At 47.4% G+C, this 22246-nt stretch overlaps 1 protein-coding gene across 1 annotated transcript in view; it reads left to right on the top strand.

The window, feature by feature from the left end:
- The window catches only part of LOC146182343 (phospholipid-transporting ATPase ABCA3-like), a 62074-nt gene that overhangs the window by 13840 nt on the left and 25988 nt on the right, over window positions 1–22246 (top strand). Inside the window, exons 5-15 of the mRNA XM_084577431.1 lie at window positions 6196–6384; window positions 7494–7675; window positions 10573–10695; window positions 11180–11294; window positions 12022–12176; window positions 13476–13631; window positions 15226–15696; window positions 17014–17193; window positions 19269–19607; window positions 20484–20988; window positions 21398–21523. Of these exons, the coding sequence (XP_084433557.1) occupies window positions 6196–6384; window positions 7494–7675; window positions 10573–10695; window positions 11180–11294; window positions 12022–12176; window positions 13476–13631; window positions 15226–15696; window positions 17014–17193; window positions 19269–19607; window positions 20484–20988; window positions 21398–21523 (2541 nt within the window). The remainder of the gene's footprint in view (window positions 1–6195; window positions 6385–7493; window positions 7676–10572; window positions 10696–11179; window positions 11295–12021; window positions 12177–13475; window positions 13632–15225; window positions 15697–17013; window positions 17194–19268; window positions 19608–20483; window positions 20989–21397; window positions 21524–22246) is intronic.

Here is a 22246-nt window from a genome sequence, read left to right as displayed (position 1 = left end):
CCCCCCCGCTGAAAAAATAAAAACAAGAAATTCGCGGTATGAAAAGGCGGTGTTAAAGGCGCTATTGCGTCTGCCCTTAAACTGAGGTTAAGAAAAGTTTCAAAAATATGCGCGTGACTGCAGCGGACGTAATTTACTGTGAGAACACATGGAAAACATTTCATCAATGAAACGGATTTAATTTCAAGCTAATTCATTTCAATTCCATCTGTGTTCTCACTTCCACCTTCCACCCTTCCGCTATTTGCCTGCTCCTCTCGTTGGGAACTGACTGACCGATGACAGGAGACCTAGTAATTCGCTAATTACGCAGTAAGCTCGGTATTGTAGGTTTACCTCACTATATACCCAGTCGCCTGATTTGTCGTCAGAGGAAGGAGCACGTACACCCCTTCACACCTTCATATAGAAGATGAGACCGTATTATTGCGCTGGAATAATTTGTTTTTCCGGGCACCTACGTCACTTAAGCTTTTGTTGTTAACAATTATTGCAATTGCAATTATTGCAATAATTATTGATAGTTATTGCAAGCTTGTTTTTTAATAATTTGTTTTTCCGGGCACCTACGTCACTTAAGCTTTTGTTGTTGATAATTATTGCAATTGCAATTATTGCAACAATTATTGATAGTTATTGCAAGCTGCACGGTGGCTATTTTTTTCAAAGCGAAGGACCAAAAGAAACCCCATGATTCGGCGCAAGCAGTTCGAATTTTCGCTGTAGTCACATCAACACGTCATCAGGATGCGAATCTAGTGTACGAAAAAAAAAAAAAACAGTGCCGGATTCCTTGGAGCTTCAGAGCTTTGGAAAATGAGAGGTTCTTAGCTTCAAAAACTGATATGGCTTTTCTTGTCCGTGGCGTCGAACTCTGCATCGACGCCGACCGCTAAATCGGGTTAACTAAATATTAATTACGGATATGATTCATTATGTCCACAGTCACTGATAGTTTCTTCCTTTCTTTATTTCGAGCCCCCTGTACATAGGAGTTTTCGGAGACGTGAGCTGAAATGCCGGTACAGAGTTCCTAAACAAATCAAACGTCAAAAAACTAGGCGTAAGGAATAAGTTGCCAAAAAGCATAATATCATCACCATCTTTCCATCCACATAAGAGCAATAAATTACGAAACTGGGGTCGTATTCTAAAAAAGGATTCATTTTTCATTTCGCCCACATTTTATCTTCTGGAAACATCCATGCATGGAAAGTGAATGAGTCAGGAGTTCATTGACAAAGAACCGCTGTCTTGTGATTTCTATGATATTGCCCGCTTTCTACGTTGCTCTGATGCTGCCGCCATGCTGACGTTCGGCCGAGTCAAACAGGATATGAATAAAGGATTTTCGATTTTTCTGGTCCCGACTTTTCGCTTATTGTTATGAAGTGTATTTACCACTAATTTCTCTGTGAGCGTTGTGTTTAAGTCATTTAAACTAGAAAAAGTATTGCGCTCTTCGAAAATCCTTCACACAACCCGCACTCAAGTGCCAGTATCCCACGTCTAAAAAGCACGTACTATAGTGTACGAAGTGCCTGGAAAGTGGTAGACTTAGATTGCGTTATAAAGCCTTTCAATGCTGATATGGCCTCTCAACCACATGCCGTAAGACTAAGGCGCAAGGCGAGGCAGAAACGATGAAACCCGCGCCACTGGACCGTCTTGTCCCGTTTGCAACTTTAGCGCTGGTTTAACCTGCTAATGAGTTTTTCTAGGCTGAATACAAAGAAAAAAAAATTGTAGAGGTCATTTTGGATCACAAAACTGCGATAGGGCGAAAGCCGCTATTGCCGAGTGTTCCGAAGCCCTCTCACCTCTTTCTTTTTTCACTCCCACCTTCCTCATTTTCCTTATGGCTCGGAGGAGTACTCTGAGAATCGTGACAGATACTGCGCCTTTTCTTTCCTGTAAACCAATTTGAAATGCCGCTGATGCCTGCTGTACTGCGTCTGCTTCTGTATGCTGTGTGGTTGTTGTTGTTGTTGTTGTTCCGGGAGGTGCCAAATGAAAGGCACCGTACGAACGCCCGGCATGCGCAGTGCGAGACCGCCGTAGTATAGTGCTCTAGAAGATATCCGTAGTTACGCATGGTGTCTACAAACTTATTGCGAAACGCGAGTGCTTATATTAAGGCCTTTAATAGCTCATCAATGTCAGCAGGAATGTGTCGACAAAAATGTCTCGCTTTTCCCGCTTTTCAGTTGGTCGATCGAGGTGTGACGTCACAGCCTCGAATTTCAAACGAGACCAATTGTGCTTAGGCGAGTAATTGCTTATCTAATTAGAGGGTTGGTGTGGTAGTACCCAAAGTGAGTTTGGGTTTACATAGTTAATTACCCAGTCAGGCTAATTCACTAACCAGTACTAATGATTGACTAGTAATTAACTACTTCTTATTAGTCATGAGTAATGACAGAAGACTGACGTATGATGACGTCATCGGTCGTGACGCCATTTCCGGATGTGACGTCATCGTGACGTCAAACCCGGGACGCCTGGATCGAACGCCCGCCGGGGACAGCTTTGTATATGCGTGAATCTCCTGGTGACATCATCACCAGTCATGGCGTCATGACCGAATGTGACGCCATTATCACTTATGGTTATTAGGCATTGCCGGATGTGACATCATGATGTCTCATCTGTTCATGACGTCATGGCCGATGACGCCACCATGTGATGTTTTGTTAGCCTTTAGTCGCGGAGGCTCCAGCCCCCATTCCCTAGGTCTGCGTGCCGGGGGAGGGGAGTAAGGGGCCTCTATTTAAGGTGGACAATAAAAGTTGTCATCCATCCATCACCAGGTTTCTTAAAATGACCTTAATTTATCTGGGCTTATATAAAGGCCCTCCTATCTGTACTCGTTTCCATTGGTGTCACGCTGCCGACGTTCGTACATACACAACGTGTCACACCGCCTCAAGAAGACTGGACAGCTTACTGATGTTAACGTTGTCATTTCGGCCAGCAGTAATTTCCTCAAACGTGTATTAGTACTGTTCTAATTCAGCTTATTTACTCTGAATGTTACAAGAAGGAAGGAAGGAAGGAAAGACTTTATTTAGCCCTATATTACTTGGCGGTTTTTGAGACGTCTTCAGAGATGTCTGCTTGTTGAATCCACAAGAGTCTTGTCCGTCGACCTCGTCCACTTCTGCACAATGGTCGGTTGCCCTCAGTCCAGGGCTCCGCTGACTACTGCCGCCCGTCGGGCTCGCTGTACCAGACCTTGGTGATCTTCGCAGCGGTCGCTGGACAGCAGTCTCCCATTGCTCCGCACTCGGGTTTCGAATTTTGGGGACCACATCTATGTTTTGACAGGCCCATGTGATGTTTTTCATCGCACCACGGGCATCTGTACGCGTATAGACCAACACCGATCTGTGACGTAAGCATGATGCGGTGGCGCTTCTATCGCCAGCGTGGTCCGACTGGGATACAGTAACTGGGGGTGAAAAATAGGCTTAGCGCCCATAGGAATACATACACCGCCTTTTGGCGGTGCGGTGTCTGGATTCATAACGCAGGTTATTCGGGGAGTTTTAAAAGTAGACTGCCTCCGTAATGACGCACCATACTTTATTACACGCTTCTTCAAAGCGCTGGTCAACATTTAACGACCGGCCACCACTTCTGATGCTCTGCGAAATGAGAAAAATGTTCCGGTGAGTTGTGTTTTACATGTATTTCTGCGGGTCGCCCTCCCAACTCCGCACCCCAACATGTTTCGCGGTGGTTTAAAAATACTTCGCCTCGGTAATGAGATTTCATATTTTGACGATCTGTTCTAGGATGTTCGTGGTTGATTTGTACCGAATAACGACATCACAGGTGCCCCGTGAAATGAGAAAACTGCTTAGAGATATTTCGGTTCCATGTAATCCTCTGGGCGCTAGCCCTATTGTTTTCACCCCCAGTCGGCTGCGACGCCGCGAGCGCCTCCTTTGTTTGTAAACACGGTGCCGGTCTATATGGTAATTTTGTAATTTTGTTTAGTATGTGTAGGTTTGGGTATGAATCAAACTGTAATTGTCTCCATATGACAGCTACCTCTCTAGAATACGCGGTACGTGAACCTACTGCTAACCTCGGCAACCAAAAAGTATGCAGGTGCCTGAACGTCAAGCAATGAAGCCTGTGTAGAGTAGTGGGCAAATTTTAAAGTATTGCAGAACAATTCACGTATTATGTAGGTTTGGGTATGAATCAAACTGTAATTGTCTCCATATGACAGCTACCTCTCTAGAATACGCGGTACGCGAACCTACTGCTAACCTCGGCAACCAAAAAGTATGCAGGTGCCTGAACGTCAAGCAATGAAGCCTGTGTAGAGTAGTGGGCAAATTTTAAAGTATTGCAGAACAATTCACGTATTTCACTTGTGGAGACCTTATCATCAGCTTTTTCTCAAATCATGCAATACTTCGCACACTTTTTTTTATCTGAAAGGAGGCATGGTGCGCGAGAAAAGTTCGTTCCGAGAAAAATTAGAGGCTTTATTAAAAGTTCTTTAAAAGGAGAATCGCGCAAGCCTGCCCTTTCTCTCCTATTATTTGCCTCTCATCGTTTGCCCCTTATCGGCGTTCGTTGGACTGCTACATTACAGGAAGGGAAAGGCGCAGTATATGTCACTTTCTCTGGCAAGTGTGTTAGGACGCTATACCATTGCTCCAGTCGCGTGGCGTTCATTGACGCGCGTTCAATCGTGGAATTGCAAATGGCAGGAACGCTAGACAAAAACACATCTCGTGAAATCTGCCGGGGTGGTGCAGTGGTAAGACGCCCGACTACTGTCCGGAGTTCCCGGGTTCGATCCCGACCTCGGCGGCTGCGTTTCGATGGAGGCGAAACGAAGAGGCGTCCGTGGGCTGTGCGATGTCAGCGCACGTTAAAGATCCCCAGGTGGTCGAAATTACTCCGTAGCCCTCCACTACGGCTCCTCTTTCTCTCTTTCCACTTTCACTCCCATCTTCCTCCCTTCCCTCACGGCGCGGTTCAGGTGTCCACAGAAAACGAGTGAGACAGTTACCGCGCCTTTCCCTTCCAGTGAACCAATTATTATTATTATGCGCTCAGATCCAATGCCTCCTCATAGGAGGCATTGACAGATCTCGCGCACAACTCTCTCGCACGAGAAAGCCTTTCCAGGCTGGAACAAAATCCTCTGCGAGAGAGTTAGGCTTTCCTGGAAAGGCTTTCGCTTCCTCCCTTCCCTCATGGCGTGGTTCAGGTGTCCACAGAATAAGGGACAAATACTGCGCCTTTCCTTTCTGTGAACCAATGATTCTTAATTAAAAAACATTGATCTCAAAGAAGTAATGCATAGATTTATTGCACCAAAGCGAAATAATTATGATCATTTTCGCTAATGGATTCGCATAACGAAATCCTTTACTGGAATTATGAGGAAATCTCTTAGTGGTTGTTTCGAAGGGAAATACAAAACGCCCAGATCTTCTAATGAGAATCAAGAGGCAGTTCTATAATAATAATAAATTGGTTCACTGGAAGGGAAAGGCGCAGTATCTGTCACACTTGTTTCTGTGGACGCCTGAACCGCGCCGTAAGGAAAGGGAGAAAGGTGGGAGTTAAAGTGGAAAGAGAGAAAGAGGAGCCGTAGTGGAGGGCTACGAAGTAATTTCGACCACCTGGGGATCTTTAACGTGCGCTGACTTCGCACAGCACACGGACGCCTCTTCGTTTCGCCTCCATCGAAACGCAGCCGCCGAGGTCGGGTTCGAACCCGGGTATTCCAGACAGTAGTCGGGCGTCTTACCACTGTACCACCCCGGCGGGGCAGAGGCAGTTCTGTAGATTTTGTTATCGGGTATTGAACGCGGCGCTCTCTGCTTTGTTTTATACCGCCATCATCGCCTTACTACTTTACTGCTGTGAATGGGGCTTGCGATCAAAGAGGAGGATTTGGGGACCTCACTTTTCTCTCCCTTTGCCAAACAAGCAAGTAGTAAAAGCATGCCGAGCTTAGCGTCTTGGGAAAAAAAACCTCAAACGCAAGAAAAAATACGCGGTAAAATATTAGAACACCCTCCGAAAAAACGCAACCCCCCCCCCCCCCTTACGTTACACAGCGCGCGTGCACGCACACGCACAAAAATAGAAGAAATCCGGTCGTTTTAAGGCAGCGTCAAGTTCACTGTTTAGCCAACAGATTCCTTCGCTTCTCCGCAGGTCGCATGTCCACCATCTTCTCGATGATCTACTGGATCTGCAGCATCGCCTTCCCCTACCTGATGTTGCAGGACCCTCTGGGCCGAGGGTACTACCTGCTGAGTCGCGCCTCCAAGATCGTCACGTCCGTGTCGCCCGGCATGGGCCTCCATTGGGCCTTCATGGTCATCGAGCGCTTCGAGAGATTCCGTAAGCGTACGCAGCGGCGGACGTAATGGCAACGGGATCATATATACGACCGCAGACCAACGCAAACGGTTCGTCTATGAAGCCCTGCCCGAGAACGGAGCCGTAAAAGCAAGCTGCCTCTTTGACAGCGGATTAAGCCTAAATCGTTTAAATGGCTACAATGACATCCCATTCGACTGTGCGCCGAATAGTTTTTGTGATTCCTTAGTGTAAGCACCAATATACCTCCCGAGTGCGCACCAGGAGACTTACGGGACAGGTCCTGTAATCAAATGAGGTGAATTACATGAGTCGTCTCAAGGCTACCAACTTAGCGGTTTGAAGCATCAAGGTATGTGAAAGCTTCTCGCCGCCTTATTCGTGCTTCCAGGCGAAGGAGAGCTCGTAAGGAAGAGATGTGGCGCTCAAAGCAATGAGGCAGCAGATGTTCCAGAGACATACCGGGGTTCGATATCCACGACTTGTCATGATACGTTCACTGTATAGGTTTTCCTTAACACTGATAATGTGAGCGACGTATGGGAGCTAGACGTTCCGATAATAACGTTTCCAAGCAACATTGGGTTTCCGACGTCGCAAACAGTACTCACATGTTTCTGGCCCTCGCCGTGAGAATAAATTTCAAAGCTTGTTTCAGGTAGTCTTGGGAATCGAGTCGTATTTTCAGTCGCCATTTCACCTATAACCAACGCGAGTTCGAGTGTTTTTCTGGTAATGCTTATGATGTCATTGCTCTGTCAACCGAAGCATCGGCCTTGACCACAAAACAAGCTTTTGCTTTCGTTTGGATGATTTAAAAATTTTCTGTTGGGATTTTGAAAAAAAAAAACTGCTTGTCTTTGTGTAAATGGGGAACTTCAAGGAATGTAGCGCTACTATAGTTCAAGATGTTGGAAAAGCGATCGAAATTCTCCATCAAGCATGCACATTCTCAAAAATGTGAGTACACTAGAGTTGTGGCATGGCCCTGTTATCCTGGAGGGGTATCCTAACTCTTTCTGTGCACTTGCAAGGGGAAGTTGTTAGTCCTAGCGATTGTTATAGAGTTTGGTGAAGAGAGCAGCACATATGTCTAACCCGAGTGGTCGTACTCTTCTCACTCTGGACAGGAGGCGGCGTAAACTGGAAAAACATGCATGATTCCGGGTCGACATTGGACAATGTTAGTCTGTCGGACCTGATGATGGTTAACGTGTGCACCTGCTTCCTCATGGTGTTCCTCATCTGGTACGCGGACAACATCATACCATGGGGGCCGGGCATCCACAAGCCGCCATGGTTCCCTTTCCTGGTACGTGCACCGCGACCTGCTGCGACGGGAAGTCATTGGCGAATAAGTATTTTGAAATATAAATATTGATCGCTGCTCAACACTAACAAGTGCTTAGTAGCAGGTTTTCGTGGCAATATGCGGCGACCAAACAAGCAGCCAATTCGACCAGTTGGTGGCTAAAATGCGAGAGCAATAGAATGAGCCCAGGTATATAGGTAAATTTCGAATTATTGGCTATATCGAACACGCTGATTATCCCTTTCAAATTACAGTGCAAAAGTATAGGAAAGTCGCGCAGTATATCGAACTGAAATTTCGTCGTTTATTCAACATACACAGAACATGACTTTTTGGTCACTTTTCGCGCGTGGAACGGGTCAGATGCGTGGCGAGGCGCCCGCTGGCTGCCCTAGAGCGGCTTAACATGGTGGCGATGTGAACGTGGGTTGTGCTCGAGGTTAGTCATCTGTCTTTCGCGCGCATTTTTTACAATACATCATGGTCACGCAGTGAAGAAAACCTAATTAGCTAATGCATTGGTGCAGCCCTCACCTAGCGCGCTTCGCTCTGTTGCGGAAATTAACTGTGCCTAAAGTACATTCCATTAGGATTATTCTACCCACAGTATCCTGGTAACGGAGCTAGACATATTGATAGGCAGTGGCTAATCCCAAAGCACCGTTTGCGTCTGCTTCAATGCGAAGCAAGTCGGGCCAAATGTTCATACTCTCAACTGATCCGGTTCCACATAAGTTCCAGTTATAAATGGAACTTAAGTGGAAAAGTTTAAAGTGTTCTACTTAAGACTCCAGCTTATGTGTACTTAAGACTGGAACATATGTGTTGCCGGCTTAAGAGTGTAGCCAGCTGAACTTGGCAGAACGCCTTCGGGGGCACGTCAATTCAAGAAGCGCGTCCCTAGGATACGGATGCAATGTATTATTGGGCTATACACATAATGTATACTATCACCATTTTTTCTGAGAAAATTATATACTTTTCCTTTGTAGCAGTCTGGGTGCGCTTTAGAATATGTTAATGATTAAGAATTCACTCCCTAAACCTTGTATTCCCACGTCATTAGAAGGATTCCCCTAACATGGGAAGGATTTAACATTGTAACGATTAGAGTTTATTTTAAGAACGTCACTGTGCCGTGTGCAGGTGGAATGTAGAGTGAAGCGGGCATATCTGTACGTCTTATGCATTAGTACTTACCTGCTATGAGTCAATGGTGAGGAGATTAACTTAAGTTGCTTAATTAACCTTTCATTTCTTGATTATGTACAAGGCTATATTTCGAAATTGAACAGCGTCAGCGCTAAAGGACCTGTTTCTAATTTTCTCTATCAGCAGTGTGGTTCGAAATATCGAACGTTGAAAATGCTCATTTGAAAGCTCGTTGGCTTTTCCGTAATGCATATATATAAAAGTGCGGCGAACTAATTTCTTGTGTATTAAATACGTACAGACCGTTTGTGTATCTGATGATGCTAAAAGGGGGTCATTTCATTTTAAAAACGATGCCACGTGCAGCGACGCCATATTATGTATATGCAATGTGGGAAAGTCAACTCAACGAGCTTTCAACGTCTATTTTTGAAGTTTGATATTTAGGAATCGCATCGTCGATCGAGAAAATATGAAGGGCTCACCTTCATTGTTAACATGCTCAAAATAAAAGAAAAATTATTTTCGTTAATTAGTCGTTTAATTGTTGATATTACAATGTTCGCGACGTGCATATTTGCACCGTCCCCATCGACGTATCGCTTGCACATAGTTTAGCTTAGGGCTAATCACAAACTTCTGTGTGCTAGCTCGATTAAAATCTTGGTAGCGCAGGGTTTATTACACTTTCCATGGTTTGGCTTGATTTAAACACAAATACGAGCGTCGTTGCTGCGGAAGCCTGGAGGCTTCACACAAAAACACAAACGCAAACAATGGCTTATAGTGGGATCGAAAGGCCTGTAAGTGCTAACTGCTACACAAGTTTTTTTAATCGTTAAAAAAATCACCCAGAATACTAGCTGTAGCACAATTATATTAAGCTGTATTTGGGGCACACGACATAGTTTTGAGATAGCAGCGCAGACAGACATGGACAGTTCATGTCTGTCTGCGCTAGTACTGTCTCAATGGATCACCAATTAGCCCAAAAACGGACTATTCTAAGAAATAATTTTCTTTTCCTACCAGTGCTTCGTTTTGTCCTTCTCATCGTATTTGTGTAGCGTTACACTCCATGAGCTCTTGCGTACCCACAACCAAAAACATATCCGAGTTTTGTCTCTAGAACCATTGCGTTTTCTCTATCTTCGAGCTATTAGCCTTGGGCCTCTGATTTTAATGCTTTTCTAGAGGCCTCACCAGGAAAACAAATGCATTGTCATAAAATTCGGTGGCTGGATGGCGAGAAGCGGAGTGTCATCACCATATGGTAAAAAGTTTCCATTGGCTACAGAAAGTGACGTAGCAGAAGTGACACCTCCACTTAGGAATTTTATCTTTATTGTTTCCTTCGCGGCTCCACTGGACATCATCCGGAAAACATCTGATTAACAGCTGATGATACAAAAAAAAAAATAAAAGGTCTGCTTGGACAAATTTGCAGAAGTCCGAATACATAGCCACGAAATGACAAAAATGCCACGTAAAGGCATCAACTGCTTCTAATGTTTTTTGGGTTGTCCACACATATGTAAGTACATGTTCCCAGGATTATTTGTCTCATCTTTTGCTTCACATCGCCTCAAGCTGTAATCTTAATTTAACATAATTCAATTACCAGAACTTCAGTGCCACTCTCGACAGTCGATGAAAGCGAACTGGGGCAACGCTCCGCCGAGGCAGTTAATCCAGCAGAGAGCGCAAAAACTCGCACAAAAGTTGTTGGCTTTCCGCTTCTGCAGAAGAGCTACTGGGTTCCTCAGCCCGCGAAGAACGTAAAGAGCCGGCCTAATGCTGACCCCAGCCTCTTCGAGTCGGAACCCCAGGATCTTATTCCCGCCATTCAAGTCACCAGCCTGAAAAAGGTGAGATGCTCCTGGAAAATGACGGCCGCTCAGATTAGGTCCCACGTCATAACTTTTAACTGGAAAACTCGTTCACAATCGACAAGACTCAAGTTTTGGACTGTTGGCAGGTTTTGCACCTTTTGCCTCTCATTTGTTTGGTGCACAGCACAGGACCTTTCAGAGGTTTATTAAGATAACAATGTTCACTTACATGACAATCACATCGACTTCGAGGGTACATGAAGATTATGGAGGACACTAAGCTGTGCATTTAAGGGAACGACGGGACATCGCTAACAGCTTCCGTCTGCTGGTCACTTCGAGATCCCTCGCCCTAATATATATGTGTGCGTTAGGAGGAACAAATAATTGATCAATGATGATTTGAGCACTTATTGTGTTCACAAAATAACCAGTTCAATGACAACAAATAAGCGCTTTCATCCCAAACAATCCCGGAAGTGTTCACCTATAGTTAGAGGCGTCCTGTTCCTCGTTGCAGTTCTATCGGAACTTCCTTTTGCAACACATCAACTTGAAGATCTTCCGACACCAAATCACCGTTCTTCTTGGCCCGGCGGGATCTGGAAAATCAACGATAATAAAAATGGTGACGGGTGAGTCCCTCCCTTCCTTCTTATTTTCTTCATGTTGATGCCAGAGTATGCACTCCATGAGTTGAGAAACGTGTACAGGCTTATGCAAAGCGTACTATTGTATAACAAAATATAAACGGGATTTCGAAGTGGCATTGAAAACGTCAGACGTGCTTTAGAGGTTACCATTACGAGGCTTGGTTTCTGTATTCTGTTATCTCATCTCCTAGACGATTACACATTTGGAAAGGAAACATCTGTGAGACGGCACCTATATGAAGGATGGGCGGCGTGTTAATTAGTCACAACAGCTTAGCGAGTCGAGACTTAGTTCTTCCAACTAATATCTTTCCCATGGACATCTGCTGTAAATGCTTATCTCGAGGGCGTCTCGCCGCATTAACATAGAATGGCATGGCTTTCTTGCTGCCGAGTACTTATGACTAGCTATCCACCCGTCGGCAGACAGGCACCTTCCGGGATTTGGTAAGCACATTCCTGTCGTATTAGGCGTTCCCAATCATTAAGATTTTTGAAGAATTTGGTGGCATGGTTTCCCCAAAAGATCTTCGAGGCTGCCTTCCTCCTTGGTATAGTTTTAACGTTTCTTTCAAGAGGCCTGTAGAAACATATGAAAGCTTAAGGACCTGATGGATACACGCCTGGTCTATACTACAGCGACCTGTTAAACTCTTATGAAAGTTACAGGCACATTCGCATGAGGTTGCTTTATCACCTCTAAATGCAGGAATGGTGCATCCTTCTAGTGGCCAGATAATAGTGGACAACTACGACGTGGTTCTGCACACCGAGGAAGCTCGTGAGCGCATTGCGTACTGTCCTGCGCACGACGTGCTCTTCGACGAGCTCACCGTCGAGGAGCACCTACTGTTCTTCGCGATGGTGAGCGGCTCGTATAATTTCGCTCTGTTCTGAATACAGCTAAAGACACCGGAAACTAGTGGTCTGCTTCGTGTGAATCAGCAGCGCAGAATAATGAAATCAGACACAGGAGGGTGATCACAAGCGCTGAAATTCAATGAACCAGGGACTGTACTTTATAAGCTTCGATTTTCCATGCCGGATACATCTGGTGCTTTAATTGGCACTGGCTGGCTGACGAAGCCGCTGCTTTTAAGCCTCCCTGGAAAGAGACCGGGCTATTGGACCATTAGCGACAGCACCGCGGCATGGCGGCGTGACGGAGCCAGTGCGGCGAGTGTCGTTGTCTACCTACGATTCGCGATTTTTATTTGGCACTGGCTGGCTGACGAAGCCGCTGCTTTCAAGCCTCCCTGGAAAGAGACCGGGCTATTGGACCATTAGCGACAGCACCGCGGCATGGCGGCATGACGTAGTGCGGCGAGTGTCGTTGTCTACCTACGATTCGCGATTTTTAATTGGCACTGGCTGGCTGACGAAGCTGCTGCTTTCAAACCTCCGTGGAAAGAGACCGGACTATTGGACCATTAGCGACAGCAGCGCGGCATAGCGGCATGACGTACCCAGTGCAGCGAGTGTCGTTGTCTACCTAGGATTCGCGATTTTTAATTGGCACTGGCTGGCTGACGAAGCTGCTGCTTTCAAGCCTCCGTGGAAAGAGACCGGGCTATTGGACCATTAGCGACAACACCGCGGCATGGCGGCATGAAGTAGCCAGTGCGGCGAGTGTCGTTGTCTACCTGATTCGCTATTTTTAATTGCCACTGGCTGACTGACGAAGCCGCTGCTTTCAAGCCTCCGTGGAAAGAGACCGGGCTATTGGACCATTAGCGACAGCACCGCGGCATGGCGGCATGACGTAACCATGGGCACTCAAGCTTTCGCTGTCATATTAAATGTGTTAGCAGCGGATCTTTCGCTTGAATCTCAATGTTAATAAATGCACGGAGGGCACTTGAGACTGCTTACGCGTTGTAAACGCGAAAGCCCCAATTTCCTGGTTAAACCACTGACTGGTACGGTAGGACACGCCTATTTCCCGCTCGGCCCAGCGGCCCTTTCGAACTGAGCGCCTGGTCCTGATTGGTCCTCGGAGTGATGACATTACAGTCCTCTTGACCAATCTCGGTGATTAATGCCGCTCTTTTGGACAGTGCGTTTTTCTGGGGATGTGACATAAAATACTTTCACCTTAAAATAATTGGGCTTGTGGCGCAAAAACAGAGCTCAAATGGTGACGTCGCTCTCTGCGCATTGCAGTTAAAGGGTCTGGCCATGAACAAAATACGGATGGAGATCAACTTGCTGCTCACTGACATCCAGATGTCTGCCTACATGAGCTACCGCCCATCCACGCTGTCGGACGGAATGAAACGACTTCTATGCGTCGCCATAACGCTCCTGGTAGCCTCCAAGGTGAGCAGTGCAGTACGAGACTCGCAGCACGCAGGGTTGCAGGGATGGATCTGTGTACATTAAAAAGAATTCAATGAGTGTGACACACATAAGATCTGCACGGCCGCCTTCGTGTACATTCACGACCACGATAATGTTTCAATAGAATTAACGCATTTTAAAACTGGGAAAAAAAAAAACCCTGGCGCGAAAAATTCACACACACAAATGAAAGAGACAAAGGGACAGCGGACAGGCGCCAACTTTCAACTGATTGCGGGAGGGTTTTTTCCCAGTTTTAAAAGATGTTAGACCAACTAGCCCGGCAGCATGCTTTATTGAGAATTAACGCATTCCAACTCCAGAGAGATTAAGATGGTGCTTTATGGTGCCTTAATACTGGTCACTGCCCTTGTCGACGAGGACAGTGACCAGTATTAACACACCATAAAGCACCATCTTAATCTTCTATCTTGACATTACGGCTTACAGCATATATTAAATACAAGGGTGCGATTAAATGGGGAGGAGAGGCGGTGTAGGCGAGAAATATTGCGCAGAGAAGGTGTCGTATGAACTAGGCTATACATACGGGTTAGTCATCGAATTCGGCTAGGGCTGTCTGTTTTTAGCGACGACGCTTCCTATTTATCAACACTGCTTCAGGGCCTCCACTCAAAAGATGTGGGCTAGCAACTGTGGACTATACTCCACAGCTGTTAGCACACGTCATTTGCCAGTTGTTTGAGCAGGCGCATGCTTCTGGACCACACATGGAGGGACGGGCCTATTTCAACTCCATTTCAGCAAGAAACGGTGGCCAGCATGGTTTTACAGTAAAAATGCCTTTATACAGAGCCCACATTTGCGACGCCACGGTCTGTAGAATTTGCCAAGGAGCTGGGAAAGGTGCCTTGACATTGTTATATATCGCTGCGATCTCCTATCGAGACCGATACCTTGAATAAGTGCCATCACCGAACCGTCCAAATACGTCCATAGCTCGGCCGCTTGAATCGATGAAAAATTCCAAGCACGGTGTCTGTCAGAAGGGGGCCTACCATGATGTGCCATCTCAAGCAACGATGTTCCTGCAGCAAAGGCCGTGAAGCTCAGGGGAGCAGACCGAAAAAAGAGGCTTAGACTGTTTTGACAATGTAACACAAACTATACAAACCTCCACAGGGACTTGATTCGGATTGCCCACTTTCTGTCATTCAATGCTTGGCGTGGTACCCTCAACTATATAGGGCTAGGCCAGATAAGACATTGACATTACTCATATTTGTACGCGTCCGTTTGTACTGGCATGCGCTCTAAACTAAAGTATTATAACAATGACGGCTGTTCAAGAAGTCGATAATGCACACAAATTGGCTCAAACGTCCAGTCTCATAGTTAGTATCGCTCAGGTTTTGCCTTTCAATGCTTGGGTGTACCGCCGTCAAGGTGGGGCTAGGCTAAAGAAGACTATTGGTTTTTCTCAACTTTTTCACGTCCTTTTGTGCTGCCATGAACCCTAAACTTCAGCACCAACAGGGACGGCCGCGCAAGAAATGGGACGAGAAGGCCAGTCTATCGCATATCCCTGCTCACATACACATTGATTCCGCAGTGCAAGATCATGATCTTCGATGAACCGACGATGACCATGGACCCGCACAGCCAGCGCGAGGTGTGGGAGCTGCTGCTCAAGGCTCGCCGCCACTGCTGCATCCTGCTCACCACGCAGAACTTACACGAGGCCGATGTGCTAGCCGACAAGATCGGCATCATGAACAAGGGCCTGCTCTGGTGTTGTGGCTCGCCTGGTTTCCTTCGGGAGCGCTTCCGCGCCGGCTACAACATCCGTGTTGTTAAGGAGCCCGGCTGCAACGCACAAGCCCTCGAGGCCCTCTTCAAGCGTCACATGCCACATGCGGTCGTCAAGCAAGACACTAATTCGGTGGTGGAGTACGCAATCGGTGCCAATCCGGGCAACCGGCGCCTGACTGCCATGTTCAAGGAGCTGGACCGCGAGCGGAACAACCTCAAGATTGGCGCCATGAGCGTCGCCATGTCGTCGCTCGAGGAGGTCTTGGACAAGGTGCGTCTCAATTAAAGCCCTTCACAACCGCGAAGTACAGATTCACAGAAGATTCGTTGCGAAATTCCTCCTCTGCGCGAGCGTTGAGAAAGATCAAGCCAGCAATTTAGCTTATAGAAGAGCATAATAAACCTGCCTTCCTTAGCGAAGCAACAGCCGTTCGATGGGCCTTTACCGTTCAGTAACAAGCACGTACCGCAGCGCTGACGCGGTGGGGCCCTCAAAGCTTGGAGACGCGACCTCGTGTCGCTGTTGAAATTGGCTGAAAGCAGTAGTTTGGGCTCTGTGACCCAGGACTTGGAGCCACCTCTTTGCAATTGATTGATGTTGTACAAGCTGGTTGAAATCTCTACAGAGAATCGCTACATTAGCTCTGAACAAAACGTCTCGTCGAGTCGCGGTGATACCCTAGCAATCAACTGATGACACCCACAGTAGTAGTCCAATTCATCCCCGCTGCTATATCAGCCTAGTTATGTTGGAAGCAAGCGTCACTTGGGCCGGTAAAACACGTGGGAGTATGAAAAGTTTGCGGGATACGGTTACGCTTGTTCCTGAGTGGATGCAGGTTGAAGTCGCTAAGCTGCCTTTTCACTATGACAGCAGCTTGTGCGATGGACCCGGATTCATTTTCTACGGAGGGAGGAGAAGGGGGGAGCTGTGAGATTAGAGGTCCACTGGCGTTGTCACAGTACGCTGTCGATTTTGTACTCCGCCTGTACCAAACATGGCCGCCGCAGCCAAGATTCAATGTATATGTACCGACACAAAACTCGGGAGCGCCGCAGCGTCTTCGCGAGCGTGCTCATCATCATCAGCCGGACTATACGCACCACAGGAAGGCCTTCCCATACTACTCCAATTAAGTGTTCTAGCTGCACCCACTCGACCCCTGCGAACTTCTGAACCTAATCTGCCCCCCCCCCCCCCCCCCTACCCCCACGCTCCCTTCCCTTGGAATCCAATTCGTTACCCTAGGCGACCATCGGTTGTCCTCTCTTCGCACTACATACCCTGACCATGCTCATTTCCTCTAGATTACCAGTGGGGTGTCAAATTGCAGTTATTTTTCTGACCCACCCTGCACGCTTCCTATCCCTTAACGTTACACCTGCCATTTTCCATTCGATAGCTCTCTGCTTTGTTTTAAACTTAAGCAGAACACTTGTTAGTGAGCGTGGTGGGTAGCATTAAATATCGCTCGTTATTCGATTTAGCCATACATGGATGAATAACCGGCTTGCAGCTCACAACTTCTCATAATTTACGCACTCATGCTCCCCCCCCCCCCCCCACCGACGTCTTGTTATTGTCCAGGTGACTCACGACCCGAGCTTCCAGTCCGGCGTCGAAGCTGGTACACCAGCGATGTCCGAAACCGACTACGTGTACAAGCCCGACAGAGCCCTTGACGTGAAGAGTACGGGCCCTCGGCAGCTGGCTTGGCTGCTCAAGAAGCGCTTTTACATGTGGCTTAGGGACTGGCAGCCGCCCGTGGTACGCTGTAGGCTACGCGCAGTCTTGTCAAACTCGGCTTCTTTGTCCTACACCCGTCGCTTGGCTCCTTTTTCCCACCCCTTCGAAGGTTGGAACAGCAGGGCTAAACATTAGCTGGAGCTTAACCTTAATGCGATGTATACGCGCGAAAGCACTGTGAAGTCGCCACTGTTGCCGCAGTTACAATGTGATCAGTCGGATAGGATCTACTGTCAAGGGTAATTACTGTGGGCTGACTAGTAGTTGAACATCGCACTAATTTAGGCTTACCATAAGCACGGCGACCCTGTTGCTGCGACAATTGGGCGACACAAGTTCCAATTTTATTGCGCGACAAGATGTCCGTATAAGCGCTTGCGCGCTAATAACCTTAATATGCTGCAATGCGTAGCTTTTTTATGAAGGGAGAATTGTTTTTCAGATGTTCTTCTCACAAACAATACCGCGCTGAAAAAACTTTCCGGGAACGCTTCTCGGCAGCATGGAAATTGAAGGTGTAGCATTGAGTAGGGCATGTACCTGGAAACCAGTGAACACATGCGCGCGGTACCCATAAGTTGCTGGTATCTGAAGATGAAATGATAACGGGCGTAGAGGCATGTTAAAGCTATATGCATGCAAAGTTTCGTTTCATTAGCTCTGCGGCCATTAGAGGCCCTGGTCAAATGGTCCATATGAAGCTTCTCATAGTTTCGTTTGTTTTTTGCCGCATCGTTCGTGTGGAAACCACAAGGAAAACCTAGCTTCAGTCTGTGACTTAAGCGAGTGCGCTGTTGCCAGTGTCGCCGTGTGGGGGTAACAGTGTCCGCAGCTAGCACGAAGCAGGGTTTATGCGGAGTCGACGGGAGTTAACGGGAGAGGCCCCGCGGTGTGAGTTGCTAAGATGACAGTTCTCACAAACAGCCTTGAGAGCTCCAAAGAAAGAGCAGTTGTCAAAAGGCATGATAAACGAACCGCGCACTGTAACCGACTATGGCGGAGACGATACCCACAATGGCTGTGAGTAGCCCCTTGCCCCGTACGTAGGATATATATGAGAAATTTGAAATTCACACGGACTCTTTGTGCTGTCATGGACATCGCACGATGCAGACAACTAACGGATGTTCATCATCATCAGCCTGACTATACCCACTGCTGGGCGAAGGCCTCTCCCATATTTCTCCAATTAACCCGGTTCTGTGCTAGCTGCATTCACTTGACCCCTGCGAACTTCTTAACCTCATCCGCCCATCTACTATTCACAGCTTGCTTAGAGGAAGTATTCAGAGACTTGGAATGGGAGCAGTTGGGGATAAGGGTAGATGGAGAATACCTCACTAATCTGCGATTCGCTGATGACATTGCCTTGCTAAGTAACTCGGGGGATGAACTGCAAATGATTGATGACCTAGACAGTAAAAGTAGAAAGGTATAGGCTTGAAAATCAATATGCAGAAGACTAAGGTGATGTTCAACAGCCTCGGGAAGGAACAGCAGTTTAAGTTAGGTAGCGAAGCACTGGAAGTAGTAGGCGAATATGTCTACTTAGGACAGGTAGTAACCGCAGATCCGGACCATGAAAAGGAAATAACAAGAATAAGATTGGTGTGGAGTGCATTTGGCAAGCACTCGCAGATTATGACTAGCAGCTTACCAGTATCGCTCAAGAGGAAAGTATACAACAGTTGCATCTTACCTGTACTCACTTATGGGGCTGAAACGTGGAGGCTAACCAAGAGGGTTCTACTTAAGTTGAGGACAACGCAGAGGGCTATGGAACGAAAAATAGAAGAGGTAACATTAAGAGATAAGCGTGCAGAGTGGGTCAGAGAAATAACTCAAGTTACTGACATTCTAGTGGAAATCAAGAAGAAGAAATGGGCATGGGCTGGACATGTATATAGTGTGAAGAGAGGATAACCGATGGTCGCTTAGGGTAACAAATTGGATTCCAAGGGAAGGAAAGCGTAGCAGGGGGCGGCAGAAAGTTAGATGGACGGATGTTCAGGCCACTCTGAAAAAATAGAAAGTAACTCCGCTGCTGTCACCTTTAGTAGGGAGCGTTTGAGAAGGAAGTTGACCCTGCTGCGCAGGTGCGCTGGGTGGTTCCGGCGAGCGTGCTGCTGCTAGCCACGTACCTGCAGCACATATTCACTGAGGATAAGATGGTGTCGTCTGACTTCTACACGGACCGACTGGTGTACACCACCACGGCACTGCACCGCCTTGTGCCCATGGCCTTCATCACGGCTAACCACAGCGTTGATCCCGTAATGAGGCACCTCAAGAAGCTTTTCAGCGAGCAGGACATCCGCCTGACCGACATCAGTGCCGACCATACCAGCTCGCGCCTACTGGACTTCGCCGACCAGAACACCATGGCCTACAACTACCGGCTGCTCTTTGGCGCCATCTTCAAGGGAAACACGGCGGTATGGCACACCACCAGAACTCGTATTGTATCTTGGTTACCTCGAGAGACTCGAAGCGGCGGCCGATTGGCTGAAGCCGCGGAATCCCTGACCGCACATTGCTACTATGGTTAGATGGCAAGAAATGCGACACACTATGAAATCACCAGGTGGTGAAATTAATCCGGAGCCTTTCACTAAAGCGTTCCATGTAGTCCACGCGCATCTTTATGAAGTTAATCGTCCATACCACTGCCACTGCATGGTCATTATATAACCCAACTGTACTAAATAGACCTGAAATATCTCGTAGCACGATACATTAGGAAATGGAATGATGACATGGTGGCGATGTTGATGCCATGATTTGTTTGCCATATGGATTACAACATAAACTTAGTCCTTTTGTTTCTCAGCACCCGCAGTTTTGACCAGCAATTTTAACAATTTAGTTATATTTTAACATGGTTTATTACAGCTTCAGTGGATGCTAAGCAAACGGGTAACAACTAAGTGATCAGAGCCAAGTTGGCCTGCTGCAGACGCGCAAAAGGGCTATTAATGCTCTAAGACGCTGCATATAAGCTGCGCTGTGGTCAACTTTAAATATACCCTGTCGAAAAAAAAATGACTACAAAACCGTGTCGCAAATGCGCAAAATATTATTTACCTCTGTCCAAACGTCAGCTCTTGTACTTCTGTATTTTCTGCAGTGCTCTTCTGTTCTATAACTACACGAAATTCTTGTTTATTACAGAAATTTCTTTTGGCACAACAGGTTCACGGTTAAAAACCCCACAAATATACTGTTGTTAGAACAGAAATAATTTCTGTTAGTTTTTTTTTTCGACTGGGCGTCGTTCAATCGCTCAACAACGACGCTCAATCTTTGCGCAGCCAACACTCTGGTTCAACGGCCAGTGCCCTCACGCCGCCCTGCTCCTGGTGAACCTCTACCACTCGGCTCTTCTGCGCAACATCACGGGCAGTCCCAGGGCCCGCTTCCAGCTCACCAACCAGCCGTACAGCAACGAGACCATCTCCGAACGCCGCCATGGCGGCGTCTCCGGCAGCGGCGATAAGTTGGACGTGCACCTACTCCTCAGGAGCAAGCTGTTCTTCGCGGGGCTGCCGCTGACCGCCGACGCCGTGCTCATCGAAGTGCTGACGGGAATCTTCACGCCCCTGGCGCTGTGCTTCCACGCGGCCAGCTTTGTGGTGTTGCCCATCATTGAGCGCTGCTCGAAGTTCAAGCACTTGCAGTTGATGACCGGCGTCCCGGGCGCCATCTACTGGCTGAGCAACTTCATCTTCGACACAGTGCTCGCCGGCGCATGCGCGTTCTTCTTTGTGCCCACCATCTGCTTCAGCCACCGGTGCCTCATGAAAGCCGAGTACATTGGCGAGTATATCGTGCGATCCCGGATCGCGAGGATGCTCCATCGCGCACCCTTTTTCCTTTAAAGTTTACACAGCTGCTTGTTCACTCTCATTATGGGCCTCCGCTAGCTCCGACGGTACGAACTGAAGCAATACGTAACCAAATTATTTGCGCCTTACGTGACTTCGTTCCTGCTTGTGACGTCATAGCCATCGTTCGGCTTCTGAATCAGAAACTATGCCATTTTATTTGAGTTTTTGTTATTAGATACGCTCTGTCCAAGGGAAAAAAATGATACATAAAAACGTTTGGCTGATTACTCATAGTGATTATATTTACTGGTGTGTTCAGCATCATTCAAAGAAGAACCATACATCACGGTATCTTCATTTGTCACGCTGCAGTAACGCTTTCCCTCCGTCTCCTGCAGTGATGCTGGCGGTACTGTTCATAGCACACGGGCTGTCCATGGTGCCTTTTTGCTACTTGCTGTCCAGCATGTTCAGCGACAGTTCGTTTGGCCTCTCCATCACGGTCATCTTTCTCTTTTTTATCGGTGCGTTCCGCACTTCCGTGATGGCTCGGTAATGCTAACGTCGTTCTACACAAATTCACGGGCTTGCGACTGAGGCAGAGTGGATGTGCTAATTGGCGTGCGCACATGGTGGGCAGAGGGGGAGGGGGGGGGGAGTCTTAATCTTTTCAGAAGGGGGCCAAGTCTGCCCGGCACGTTTACTCTTCCGGACCTGTGTCGTCAGTTGTAGTCTGTAGATGTGTAAATTTATGGCCATGCTGGTTTTTTTACTGCGGCTGAGGACCTGTGATGTTGAATTACACGAACTGCTCACTTGCCACCTTTACCTGCAGAAAGCCGATCGAGGACTCAAGGAACATTTGTTAGAGTGCGTCCGCTTACGTTTGAATTCTTTGTATATGGTGAAGCTTGTTTTAATTTTAGGCGCGCACTATTCTTTCTATGTTTCATTTGATAACAATTCAACTTTTCTCTGTACTTTGGCCGTAGGGACTTTGGTTGGAGGAAGGGTGCGGTGCGATGAAACGCCGCTCCCCCTAATGCAGAACCTTGCGCACGCCTTTGTATGCGCTGGCATGTGAGTTCCGATTTAGTGAGCACTCACGCTGCTTTTTAGAGCGCAACTCTTTGGCGCCCGTTCCTGAGTTTCGCGTCACCGTCGCCGTCGGCGTTGTCCCTCGTAACCAGCTCCGCAGCCGGGGCAGCGCGCGCTCCTGCTGCCACCGTTCGCCACTGCGTGTACCC

Source organism: Amblyomma maculatum, chromosome 8, assembly GCF_055883805.1.
Source record: "Amblyomma maculatum isolate TAMU_Amacu chromosome 8, ASM5588380v1, whole genome shotgun sequence".
NCBI classification, from domain to species: Eukaryota; Metazoa; Arthropoda; class Arachnida; order Ixodida; family Ixodidae; genus Amblyomma; species Amblyomma maculatum.
Note: the sequence above shows the minus strand (reverse complement) of the source record. Positions and strands in the feature narration are given on the sequence as shown.